The sequence below is a fragment of the Erythrolamprus reginae genome, chromosome 2 (genome assembly GCF_031021105.1).
Source record: "Erythrolamprus reginae isolate rEryReg1 chromosome 2, rEryReg1.hap1, whole genome shotgun sequence".
Classification (NCBI taxonomy): domain Eukaryota; kingdom Metazoa; phylum Chordata; class Lepidosauria; order Squamata; family Dipsadidae; genus Erythrolamprus; species Erythrolamprus reginae.
The window spans coordinates 242,356,944-242,370,942 of record NC_091951.1 but is presented as its reverse complement, the minus strand read 5'-3'; the positions used below and the strand labels follow the sequence as shown (position 1 = coordinate 242,370,942).

At 39.1% G+C, this 13,999-nt stretch overlaps 1 protein-coding gene across 1 annotated transcript; it reads left to right on the top strand.

The window, feature by feature from the left end:
* The first annotated feature begins 246 nt into the window (after window positions 1-246).
* On the top strand, window positions 247-13,459 carry ENAM (enamelin). The gene is made up of 7 exons (XM_070736233.1): window positions 247-300; window positions 397-441; window positions 2,493-2,534; window positions 6,374-6,691; window positions 9,293-9,334; window positions 10,564-10,605; window positions 10,892-13,459. Exons 1-7 carry the CDS (start codon window positions 247-249, stop codon window positions 13,457-13,459), a joined length of 3,111 nt encoding a protein of 1,036 aa, XP_070592334.1.
* Window positions 13,460-13,999: the final 540 nt, after the last annotated feature.

Genomic DNA, 13,999 nt, shown 5'->3' with positions numbered 1-13,999 from the left:
AGGCTTGGTTTCCTATTTCCCCATGTCATCTGTGGTTGCTTTGCACAAAATCTGTTGTAGTCGCACTCGTGAGAAGAATTAAAACATTTTCCCCAGCCTGTTTCAAGCACAATACTATATCTGATGATAACATGAGGAATATGTGAAGATACTCTTTCCCGATTTGATCTCTAAAACCACTATGTAAAATAAATGTGTAATGGACCGTTCGTTGTATTTATCTCTGTTTAGTGGAGAAGTTGAAGGATGAAGCTAATCCTCCTATATCTATGCCTTGTAGGCATGTCTTCTGCTGGTCCGGTGAGTATTTCAGAAGCAAACATTTTGTTGCATTTTATTTTGTAATTCTCTTCTTGTGATCACTTAGTCATACATCTATATCTTTCTTCTTTCCAGCTGCGCAAACCACGCAGGGCAGGATTTGGAAGCAAAAGCGAAGAAGTAAGTACATTTTCCACTTTTCCCCCCCCTGAAAAGGAGGCCTTAGATTTATTAATTGAAGCAAAAATGACCCCTAATCCCATAGGTTAACTTTTCTCCCATTCCTTAATTCATTTGTGGATGCTATCTAATTTGAAGATCATAAAGTATGCAAAGCTAGAGCGGAAGGACATTGTTAGAGGACAAAGGTGAAGGACATAGTTATTCTTCAGAAGATTAGGGGTCAATATCCAGCACAGAGAGGAAATTCTTAGAAAACAAAGCCCATTTAGATGGATGAATAATCTATTTGAGAATGACTAAAACCAGGGGGGTAGCAAAAATGGAGCTACATCTTAAAGTACCCAATTTGCACTGAAAGATGTTGAAAGAAAATGCAGGGCATCCTGCATAAGCCATGCCCACAGTGTGGTAGTAAAAGTTTTGGTAGCCCTTCACTGACTAAAACTCACCTTTTGAAATACCCAAATGTAAAAATAAGACCTTGATATAGTTTGAAAGCCCCTTTCAAACTATATAGTTTGAAAGCCCCTTCCAGAAAAAAATCTGGAAGAATTGGGATTACTTCTAGGTCCAATTAGTTATGTTAAGGCTATGATCTTATGATTTCTTTAACATAGAGTCAATTGGACTATTCTGAAATAGTACAGGAGTTGCAGGTTTCAATGATCAGTGATCGGTTTTATTTCCAGCACTGAGAGTGATGGTCTAGAACATTGATGGTGAACCTTTTTTTCCTCAGGTGCCGAAAGAGCGTGTGCGCACGCTATCATGCATGTTCAAGTGCCCACATAATTCAATGCCTGGGGAGGACGAAAACAGCTTCCCCCACACCCTAGAGGCCCTCTGGAGGCTGGAAATGGCCTGTTTCCCAACTTCTGGTGGGCCCAGTAGGCTCCTGTTTCACCCTCCCCTGTCCCCAAAGGCTTCCCTGGAGTCGGGGAAGGGTAAAAATGCCCTCCCCCACCTCCGTGGAGGCCCTCCGGAAGCCAAAAACGCTCTCCCAGAGCCTCTGTGTGAGCCAAAAATCAGTTGGCCAACACACACACATTGGAGCTGAACTAGGGCAATGGCTCGCATGCCAGAAGATATGACTCCGTGTGCCATCTATGGCATCCGTGCTATAGGTTCGTCACCACTGGTCTAGAAGTTTTGGTTTCTGAAAATTGGAAGCTTTAAGATGGGTGGACTTCAACTTTCAGAATTCCTCAACTAGCTGTGCTTTAATAAAATGGTAAGAGCCATGGTGGTTAAAATGCAATTATTGCAGGCTAATTCTGTCAACTGCCAGCAGTTTTTGGCGGGACCAAGGGGAAGAGCCTTCTCTGTTTCGGCCCCGGCACTCTGGAACCAACTCCCCCCCGAGATTAGAATTGCCCCCACCCTCCTTGCCTTTTGTAAGCTGCTTAAAACCCACCTCTGCCACCAGGCATGGGGGAATTGAGATACTCTTTCCCCCCAGGCCTTTACAATTTTATGCATGGTATATCTGTATGTGTGTTTGGTTTTTATAATAATGGGTTTTTAACTGTTTTTAGTATTGGATTATTATTATTATATGCTGTTTTATTACTGTTGTTAGCCGCTCCGAGTCTGTGGAGAGGGGCGGCATACAAATCCAATAAATAAATAAATAAGTTTGATCCTGATTGGCTCAAGGTTGGCTCAGCCTTCCATCCTTCTGAGACCAGTGAAATGAGGATCCAGATTGCTGGGAATCATTATGCTTACTCTGTAAACCACTTAGAGAGGCTAAAAAACACTGAAAGGTATATGTCTAAATGCTATTGTTATTGCTGGTAATATGATCAAATCAATATTTGTTAAAGGACTCATATATTAATTACAGTAAAAAATCAACAAAATCTGTTGTAGTCACACCTGTTATTGTTTTTTCTTTTTGCATTTCCTTTACATCTTTTCTCTGAGATGGGAAGGTATATTCCTGAGGGTTTCCATCCCCATCTATTACATCCATCAGTAGTTCAGCCTAAGGAACGGTTTTCTTATTTACTCAGAAGTTACAAGATAATAAATGCATTTGTTTACAGATGATGCAGTTTGGTCCCTATGGCTATATAAATTCACCACAAGTAAGTCTTTTTTCTTCTTGGAAGAATAGCACTATTACACACAATGAAATGTACAGTAAATGAAAATGAATCTTGGAATTTAAATGCAACTGTATTACTTTTGAAAAGTTACTGTAAGAATTGGAGAGAAATCTATCATTGCTAAGAGGCTTCCAGCTCACTCAGTGTGGAGGTAGGAAGGAGATTATATTGGTTTTGCCAGATTTTATTTACTTTTAACTTTATTTTATACTAAGATATGCCAGGTCTTAGTATCCTCTGAGACAAGGGACATAAACAAAAGCAGTTGAAAACAACATTTCAGCTTTAAAAGAAATATAATAAAGGCCAGATTATACAGCAGCTTTTTTGAAGCATGACAGACATAGAAATATGATCCGACACAACATTCTACTTGTACTAGCATAAATTCTCCTTTGAGCTACCCTCAGTTGGTCATGCCCCTGTGGTTTTCATTGCAATAATATGAAAGTGATTTGCCATTGCCTTCCATATCAACCTTTCTGCCCACATACAACCTTGAAGTTTCTTCGTCTCCCATCCAGGTACTAATCAAAAGGGTTGTGCAATGCTTTGGATTTAATTCAGAAGATACATCAGAAAAGAGAGGAATAACCACCACCTATCGAACCTCATGTTCCAGAAAATGTGTTGTTGTTTTTTACCTACAATGCATAAATCCTACTAACCATCTGTGATCCTAGTTAGGTATTCAAGAGAAACCAAAATCAGGTGCTGCCAACGAAACAGTGAATGTTGTAGATCGGGAGGATGTGACTTCTAGAAATGGTTAGAAAGGCATTTTTGCACTATGGGCTGCAACATATGAGGAGGAAACTCTAAACAAAGAAATCTAAACATAAATCCAAACTACTAGCAAAAATGCAGACTAAATATTCTCCAGTAATGTCACTGTACCAATATCCAACAGGCACTTGCTGCTGAATAAAATATACATCTGATCAATGGGTGTACAGTGCAGTCAAGTGGTAGGGAAAGCAAGTAGGATGCTTGGCTGCATAGCTAGAGGTATGACAAGCAGGAAGAGGGAGATTGTGATCCCCTTATATAGAGTGCTGGTGAGACCACATTTGGAATACTGTGTTCAGTTCTGGAGATCTCACCTACAAAAAGATATTGACAAAATTGAACGGGTCCAAAGACGGGCTACAAGAATGGTGGAAGGTCTTAAGCATAAAACGTATCAGGAAAGACTTAATGAACTCAATCTGTATAGTCTGGAGGACAGAAGGAAAAGGGGGGACATGATCAAAACATTTAAATATGTTAAAGGGTTAAATAAGGTCCAGGAGGGAAGTGTTTTTAATAGGAAAGTGAACACAAGAACAAGGGGACACAATCTGAAGTTAGTTGGGGGAAAGATCAAAAGCAACATGAGAAAATATTATTTTACTGAAAGAGTAGTAGGTCCTTGGAACAAACTTCCAGCAGACATGGTAGATAAATCCACAGTAACTGAATTTAAACATGCCTGGGATAAACATATATCCATCCTAAGATAAAATACAGAAAATAGTATAAGAGCAGACTAGATGGACCATAAGGTCTTTTTCTGCCGTCAGACTTCTATGTTTCTATGTTTCTATCACTAAGATATTACCTGTCTCCATTGCTCTAATTCTGGTTCTAATCTGATAATGTGGTTATTGCTGTAAATAATCCAAACATGTAGATTTCAATCAAAATTCTTCTCCTGGTCTGGAATACTGAATGATAACCCGACCAAATGATAAACCAACCAATTGAAAGGCCTCTTGGGAAGTATCTGGTCTTAAAACCAGAGGAAAATACCTATCAGTTGGAAGTAGATTCAGTACAACAACTGTTGTCATCTTGCTAATTGTGGGTTAATTCATGTTAAAACTTTGCAGATGTTCTTATATCTTTGAATGCTAACATTATCAGGAGGACCCTACCTAGAGTTCTTACTGAAAATACCCATTAAAACATTATATGGGCTTCCATACAATCCATCTCTTCCAAAAATATGCTTCCTTTCTAAACAGAACTCACATTTTCCAATGTGAGTTGTCAGTGTTTTCTACCTGGGAAAATGCTAAATTTCTTCCAGGCAGTGTAATGTTTTTATAACTGTATCCACCTACACGTGTCTAAATGTTGCAATATCTCCTGAAAATTTCATGGAGTAGAAATATTAATCAGTGATGTTATTTACATGGAATCGATCAGACATGTTTCTCTTTTTTTACGCTTGTTTTCTTTCTAGCCACAAAGATTTTCAGGTGGCTTAAAAATTGGATTTAATTTCTTGTTTTCTTTTATTTACTAGCCACCTAGGATTTTCTAAATTTGGCTTAGAAATTGGATTAAACATTATAAATAAGAAAACAATGTTGATAGCATTATTTTCTAAAACTATTTTAGAAAGTGTATTTAATTCAATAATTCAAATATTCTCACTTTGTGTTTATCCCCTTCATGAAGCTTTTGCATAGAAGACTCTTGTGATACTATCTAAATTCTTGGATAGTTATTAAAGAGTACATTTACAGATGACTCATATTTTTGTCCTTAAACACTCCAAGGCATATCAAAACTGTTCTCTGATCATGTTCAGTGATGTTGACCTTTAAATGCTGAGAATTTGCTTACTATGAGCCCATCAATGCTCCCTCCAGCTAAACAATGAGAAGAAATGGCATTCAGCCACCTATCTGTCTCCTAAACTGGCATGGCTCCTTTAATAACAGAAATCTCTTATCCCCACTTTATCCATAAAGAAAACAAATCAACTGCAGATCCTTTTTACATTCCAGGAAACCTGAGGGTTACTATGAAAGCCATGAAGCCCCTTTTCCTCTTCCACAATTCATGGCGTTGGTGACAGCATCATAGGCTGATATTTTTGTAACCAGCACTTTACTCAATAGTTTCAACCAAGTTGATACATTATTGAAACAGTGAAGTAAACACAGCCACAATTCAAGAGGGTCCCAAAACCAGTCTGTATCACGCATGAGTAGAAGTTTAGAAACAACTCCAAAATGGATCAAACCAGTCAGAATAACAGAATATAAAGAGTTGGAAGGGACCTTAAAAGTCTTCTCGTTCAAAGCCCTGCTCACGTAGGAGACCCTATATCATTCCAACAAATTGTTGTCCAATCTCTTCTTTAAAAATCTCCAGAGTTGGAACATTCACAACTTCTGGAGGCAAGTTGTTCCACCGATTAATTGTTCTAAGTGTCAGGAAAATTCTCCTTAATTCTAGGTTGCTTCCCTCCTAACCATTCATTGCTTCTTGTTCTACCTTCAGGTGCTTGGAGAATAGTCTGATTCCCTCTTCTTTTGAGATATTGTTGAGATAACTGTTGAGATATTGGAACATTGCTATCATGTTTCCTCTAGTCCTTCTTTTCATTAAACTAGACATACCCAGTTCCTGCAACCATTCTCTATATGTTTTAGCCTCCAGTCCCCTAATCTTCTTTGTTGCTCTTTGCACACTTTCTAGTCTTCATGTCTTTTTTTACATTGTGATGACAAAAACTGGATGCAATATTCCATGCATGGTCTTACCAAGACATCATAAAGTGGTATTAATACTTCATGTGATTCTATCCCTCTATTAATGCAGCCTAGGATTGCATTGGCCTTTTTTGACAGCTGCTGGCTCATAGAAGCTGCTATGTAGGATCCCCAAATCTATATACATTTTTGCTATGCAAAATATATAAGTACACTTGGAACCTCTTAGTATTGGAAAAAATCAACTACTGTGGAAAAGCAACTAGGTACAACTTTTGATTCCCATGTGCTGAAACTCTACAATATTTTTTTAAAAAACTTTTATTTCAGATTGCTGGTTCCTTTTATGGGTACCATTCAAATTACCCACAGATGTTCTCCCAGTGGCCTGTATTGCCTCTGCAGAGATTTTTGCTCTGGCCACAGTCAGCCTCACCAGTACATCAAGCTTCTAGGCTTCCCCAGCAAAAGCCGCAACAAATTCCAGGAACTAAGCAGCCCAACCTAAGACCACAGTTACCACCACAGCAACCAAGATATCAGCAGCCACAACCTCTGCCAAAACAGCCAGAAAAGACCAACCCATCTCAGACGTATCCACAAGTGCCATTTCAGCATCCTAAGGAGGGAAAACAGCAACAGCCCCAGGTAAATGAGTAGGATTAAGATTATTATCAAATCATTGGTATAGTGGTTAGAATGCAGTATTGCAGGCTAAAAATGCATTCCACTGGCAATAGTTTGTTTCTCACCAGCTCAAGGTTGATTCAGCCTTCCATCCTTCGGAAGTGGGTAAAATGAAGACCCAGAATGTTAGGGGCAATATGATGACTCTGTAAACTGCTTAGAGGGGGCTGGGAAGCATTATGGAGCGGTATATAAGTCTATTGCTAATTGTAGAATCCTCAAGGCATCAAATAAAAACAAGAATTATTGTTCTTAAGAAATAAACCTTCCAGGTAGGGGTAGAGGATTTGAAAAAATAGATTAGGAGGAGAGAAAACATTTTCTCTGTTCATTAGTTGAGTCATTTGGTTCACAATTGCATCAGGTTATTTGATTTTGGCTTAATTTAGTTTGCTAAATTTTCAGCTATGTTTTGTCAATTAAGTTTATGTCCTACTTTGTGTACAAACCCAGCTGATACTGACCAAAACATAATCAACATATTTCTGTGTATCATGCAATACACAAACACATAGTGTGATAAGAGCTTGTCTCAGATGTTTTTCAAACTATAATATTTACTCGAGAATAATGCATGAATGAACTCCATAAAAGGTGTCAAAGATGCAACAAATCTCTTGGTGGACTTAGCTGCGCTTAACTAACACAATACCCGTGACATTTATTTATGATCAAATATCAAACACACATTTGTAAAACATCACTAAGCTACTCTACACAAGGCATTGTGTCGGATTAATACAGGTACCACTCTGGGAATTTATTTCAATCTTGGAGCTGACAGGCACTATTTATTTTCTAAACATTTATTGTGTTATTTAATTAGTTTTCTGGGAGACTCCATTAGAATCTGTACATGCAGTAGTTGTATAAAATAAAATAATATGCATTGAAGGGAAGTTTGCATAGATGTACCACAATAACAGAATTGGAAGGGACCTTGGAGGTCTTGTAGTCTAACTCCCTGCTCAAGCAGGAAACCCCATAACATTTCAGACACATGACTGCCAAATCTCTTTTTTAAAAGCCTCTATGATGGAGTACCCTCAACTTCTGAAGGCAAGCAATTCCACTGGTTTATTGCTCTCACTGTGAGGAAATTTCTCCTTGGTTATAGGTGGCCTTTCTCCTTGGTTAATTTCCATCCATTGCTTCTTGTGCTGCCTTCAGGTGCTTTGGAGAATAGGCTGACCCTGTCTTCTTTGTGCCAGCCCCTCAAACATTGGAACACTGCTATCAGGTTACCCTTATTTCTTCTTTTCATACCCAATTCTTGCAACTGCGTTCGCCCAGGTTCGCCTGGTGCACCAGTTGCGACCCTATTTGGAGCGGGAGTCACTGCTCACAGTCACTCATGCCCTCATCCCCTCAAGGCTCGACTACTGTAACGCTCTCTACATGGGGCTACCTTTGAAAAGTGTTCGGAAACTTCAGATCGTGCAGAATGCAGCTGCGAGAGCAATCATGGGCTTTCCCAAATATGCCCATGTCACACCAACACTCCGCAGTCTGCATTGGTTGCAGATCAGTTTCCAGTCACAATTCAAAGTGTTGGTTATGACCTATAAAGCCCTTCATGGCACCGGACCAGGTTACCTCAGGGACCGCCTTCTGCTGCACGAATCCCAGCGACCAGTTAGGTCCCACAGAGTGGGTCTTCTCCAGGTCCCGTCAACTAAACAATGTCGCTTGGCGGGGCCCAGGGGAAGAGCCTTCTCTGTGGTGGCTCCAGCCCTCTGGAACCAACTCCCCCCAGAGATTAGAATTGCCCCCACCCTCCTTGCCTTTCGTAAGCTGCTTAAAACCCACCTCTGTTGCCAGGCATGGGGGAATTGACATACATTTTCCCCTAGGCCTTTACAATTTTATGCATGGTATGTCTGTATGTATGATTGGTTTTTATAATAATGGGTTTTTAACTGTTTTTAGTATTGGATTATTGTTATATGCTGTTTTGCTACTGTTGTTAGCCGCCCCGAGTCTGCGGAGAGGGGCGGCATACAAATCCAATTTTAAAAAATGTTTAAGTCTCCAGTTCCTTATTCATATTCATTGCTCTTTTCTGCAGATTCTCATAATATATTTTTATACTGTGATGATGACCAGAACTGGATGCAATATTCCAAGTGTGGTCTTAAGTGAAGGCTTGTTCACTTAATAAAAAATCACAGCTACCTAGGATCCAGTTCCATTTGGTGTTTCAGGTTATAATCTAACACTGTCTTCACTCTGCCATTTATTATGTTCAGCTCCAAGTCATATTGAAAATCATACACACTGCAATCCTTTGGTGTCTTTTTAGGAGCGAAATTCCATTAGCTCAAATGGCATCTATTGCCCAGAAACAAGTTATATAACTTGGGTGCATCTATTCAAAGAAGCATTTTTTTCCCCCACTGTCCATATTATTTAGAATTAAGCTACCATAACAGAAATATTTTGTAGTCCTTTCAGTAACCCAAGGCTGCCTCAAAAGATTATTGTGCCGCATTCATCGCATAGTGACACTGCAACTATTTTTGTGTTGTAAATACATAACCAATGGTTCCTTTTCTTTTCCAGGGCTTTCCTCCATATTCGCAACCACCTTGGCATTTTCCACAGGTGAGTCAATTATTCTTAATGTAGAAACCTGAAGCTGCTTGATTATGCAGTAGTTTTATAGTTTATTGTTTTTGGTCTGTTAAAAAAAAATAGCTCGGGGACACAATGTTAGAAATAGAGATGGTGATATAAAAGTCCATAAGTGGTACATATTGCCAGTGGAAAAACGCTTCCTGCATTCAAATCCATGAGACAAAGCCTTTTCTGCAAATATTATCTATTATGATGTGCTCACGCATTCTCCTGCATAAATGCAACTAAACTCAGCATAATACTTACAAAACACTAATCATTACTGTGGCCTTCAGCAACCTGAAGTCTTCAGATGTATGGATTTCAAATCCAGAATACTTATCTAGGAGAGTATTCTGGGAATTAAAGATCACATCTTTGGAAAGTGTCCAATGAGTTACAGTTATGAATTGAATAATCATTAGTATTCTCCTGTAACTATGAAGCTCACAGGCTGAGTTTTAGCTATCATTTTTTTCAATTACACCTATGCTCACAAGATTGCTGTGAAGATAAAAAGGAGATAAACCCTGTGTGCAGCTTGACTCCTAGGCAAAAAGTACACCTCTTGTGGAGCTCTTTGACATTAAGATACATTTGATATGGATTGATTTTATTCTTTTCATTTGCCTCTGGTGCTTTTTAGCAGAAGATAGCAATTAAATTGTCAGTGTGTGTGTGTGTGTGTGTGTGTGTGTGTGTTCAAAACCAGCAGGATTAAAGATGAGTTTACAGGAGTGCAGCTAACCATCATCCAAGGAACCAGCATTCTTTATTTCTTTATCTGTGATATAATACAATCCTAGAGACCTCAGCTGAAAGCAAAGAATGCATGCAAAGAACTGAAAACAATGCAATGCTGATTATCCATTGATGATTTAAAAGAGCACAGCTAGCCATCTTTCAAGAAACCAGTATGCTCTTTGTATTTATTGATGATGTAATCCTGGAGATATCTCCTTAAGGCAGGGGTGTCCAAAATTGACTGGCTGAGGAATTATGGAAATTCATTCATTCATTCATTCATTCATTCATTCACTCACTCACTCACTCACTCACTCACTCACTCACTCACTCACTTATTAGTTTTGTATGCCGGCCTTCTCTGAAGACTCGGATTGGTTCTTCAGAGGTCTTAAATAAGTATACTTGACTGATAAAGATTGTTGTTCCATAGCTTCCCCAATCCTTCCTAATGTATTTATTATTTTCCTTAGCATATGCCATTTGGACAGCCACCTGTCAGCAATGAAGAAGGGGTAAGTATAACAATTAAATGCAGTAATCTATATATGAGCTATAAGTAAAGTAAAATTGGGGCATAACTTGAGAAAACGTACCATGATTTTCAAAGACACCTTGATTGTACCACAGTTGTATACATCAGCGTATTTAATGTTTGCTAGTTCTAAGACTTAAGTTTGCTGCACACTTAATTATGTTTATTTTATCATAATTATACCCTGGAGTTAAGATTTCTTTAGAATCATTAAGATTAAGATACATTAATGTAATACCATTTTGTTTTCTCTTTTGCATTTTTAGACTCCATATTTTGGATATGGCTACCATGGATTAGGAAATCGGCCTCCTTATTATTCTGAAGAGATGTTTGAACAAGACTTTGAGAAACCCAAAGAAAAAGAACCCCCTAAAGAGAATCCAGCATCAGATCCTACAACAAACTCAACAGTTTTGGACACAAATTCAACCATTCCAGCCAGTCATGGAGGGAATGCTACTATTTCAGGACTCAGCACAACAAATAACGAGGCCAATTTTCCAGGCCTTTCAAAAAAACCTGTTAGTAGAAATGGAATCCCAACACCTTCTCCTACAGGTCATATGTCAGGACAAAATGAAGCAGTCCAGAATGGCTTTGATCAATCAAATTATAGACCTAAGTCTACAAATACCAATGCTTTTCCTAACTTTTTTTCAGGTAGTCATCATTCCAGGGGACCTGGATCACATATTTATAAACCCAACCCAGATATGGGTAATTCAAGACACTTAAACACAGTAGTATCTAGGGGAAATCCATCGATGCAAGCTGAAAACCCAGAAGAGCCTTGGGTTTATAGAGACAATTCCGTTCACAGAGCTAATCTGCAGAGAATTAACAGCAATCACCCAACAGGAAAAAATAGGCCTAACTCATATGGGCAACAAGAGAAATTCCATTATCCTGGAAATAATCCATCAAGCTGGAGAGCTCATCCTAGCTCTGATCCAGGACCTCAGTGGAATAGGAATACAGCATATGGAGGACATGAACAACCTAGTTTTCAATCAGATAGCCATTCTCTGAACAAAGTGGAAGAAAACGCTGATAGGTATCATCCTTCTAGAAAACAACAGTCAAACGGACAATCCCATAAGGACTTATTTTTGGATACAAGAGGAACTCCATTTGAAAAAGAAGCCCATGAGAACAATTGGAACGAACAGTCCTTTATTCATCCAGATCTTCAGAGAGAACCATTTCCATCTTTACAAAACCCAATGTGGAACCAGAAAGATTTAGAGACAGTTAAAGAAACTCCTCCGGGATATAATCCAGCCTACTCCCCAGGTTCTTTGCATCAGAGGGGACATGCTACTTATTCTGATAAGAATTCCTACAGGCAGCAAGCTTCTGCCTTTCATCCCAGATTTTGGGAGGACAAAGAGAACTTGCCTACAATAGAGCCTCAAGGGCAAAGAGAAAGGCCATCTTATTCATCCCTTTTGTCTTCAGATCAAATGCAAAGGAGCGAATATCATGGAAGCATTCTGCAGGAGAATGACCTATATTCCAGGCAAAATATATGGCCCTATGAAAAACATTTGGCCGATCCTGACGTACAATACCAAAATTCTCCCTATAATCCAAGTGAGCCCCATATAAATCCCAAATATTATGCAGAGCAACCAGCCAATGAAAGAGCCAATTCACCATATGAAGAAATTAACAGACAGATTCCCGTACATTCTGCAGTTCATGGTTCAGAACCATTTGAAAATGTTCCATATCACTTAAGCAACACACAGGGACACACAGAGAAGAATCCACCATACCCTGGATCATACCCTCCACCACAAACTAGTAATCTTTTCCAAGGAAGATCACCTTATGATGAAAGAGATACATGGGCCCCCATAGTGGCTGACCCATCTGTTCCCAAAGAAACTCCATCCTACTTTAATGCACACATCAGAAGAAACCCAACATATTCTGAAGATACATGGAGACCAGTACATATCAGTGCACCCTTTTCAAGTAATAATGCTCCTGGAAGGAGAAGTTATCCTAATACAAGAGAATACAAAACCTTCACCTCCCAACCTACCATCAACTATTTTTGCTGTGCGGGTGAGTCCCTGGGGGCAAATGAAAATATTCTGGCACCTTTGAGAATTGCACCTCAATTCAAGCTGGTTTCATGGGAACAAAAAAATAGTCCAACTTATCCAGAAGGCAGCCATGCCTTGTATGCTAGGCGTCCTGCATATCTAGCAGGCATCCAGTCTAATCATTGGAACAATTCTTTGAAGTCTAATCACAGAGAAAATCCAGGTGACTTTGGGGAAGAAGTAGCAGATCTAGAGATGAATCCTCCATGCTCCAATTCTCTGTTAGGCCAAACAAGTGATCATGATACTATCTATGAAACTGGATTTCCTTCCAAGGGTATACTTTGCTCTAAAAATACTATCAGAGGGGATGGACATACTGTTCTTGCTCATATCGTGGATGTAAAGGAGCCCAAGAGAGAGTTTGAAAGGGCAACTTTAAGGTTTCCACAACCACAAGGCATTAGAAATGAAGCTGTTGGTGAAATTGATAGGAAGGAACACCATGCAACCCAAGGGTTTGGGTGGACACCCTGCTTTGGAAGTTGGTTAAAACAGCATATATCTAGTGCTGGAGACCCATTAGTGGATCAACCTTCTGATGTCTTTTATTTAGAGAATTCAATGCATGCTGGAAAACCTATCATGTTGCCTGAACCCCAGCCAATCCCACCTCAAGATGGAGGAGAAGATCAATTAAAACTCACTTCTCCAGAAGAACAAGTGGGACAACCAAATGAAAGGACAACAGATTGTTTACTCCTCCAAAATGAGTGATGCATTAAAACGAGCCTCTTTTTCAGAATCTGCAAATGCAGAACATCCTGAATGCAGATATAGGTAAATGTAAAGCAGACATCTGTGCTGTTCCAAAATAGATCTGACATTTATCAGCTGAAATCTATAGATCATGTTTCTCCAATCTGGGACTATCCGGATTTATCTGAGTTGCATGTTTAAAGGCAAATATTGCAATTGTAGCTCATCAATTAAAGCCAATCTTAAACGAAACCTAAGCCAGTCTTGAGGAAATTGGGTTGGGATAGGGAGTAGTAGAGAGTTAAGGAAATTGGGTTGGGATAGGAAGTTGTAGAGAGTTAATCCAATCAAACCCAAAGAGACAACTTTCTATCTGATTTTTTTTAAGTGTTAATCTGGTTGCTTCTTTTTCTTTTGCCTCTCTTCTCAAAAATGGATAAATTCTATCCATAACATTTTTGTTCCACTCTTCCTGCTGTCAATGTCCTGGAGAGGGGTGACATATAAATCCAATTGATGAATGTCCTGTACATGTTTTGTGATATTTTTGCTTTACAA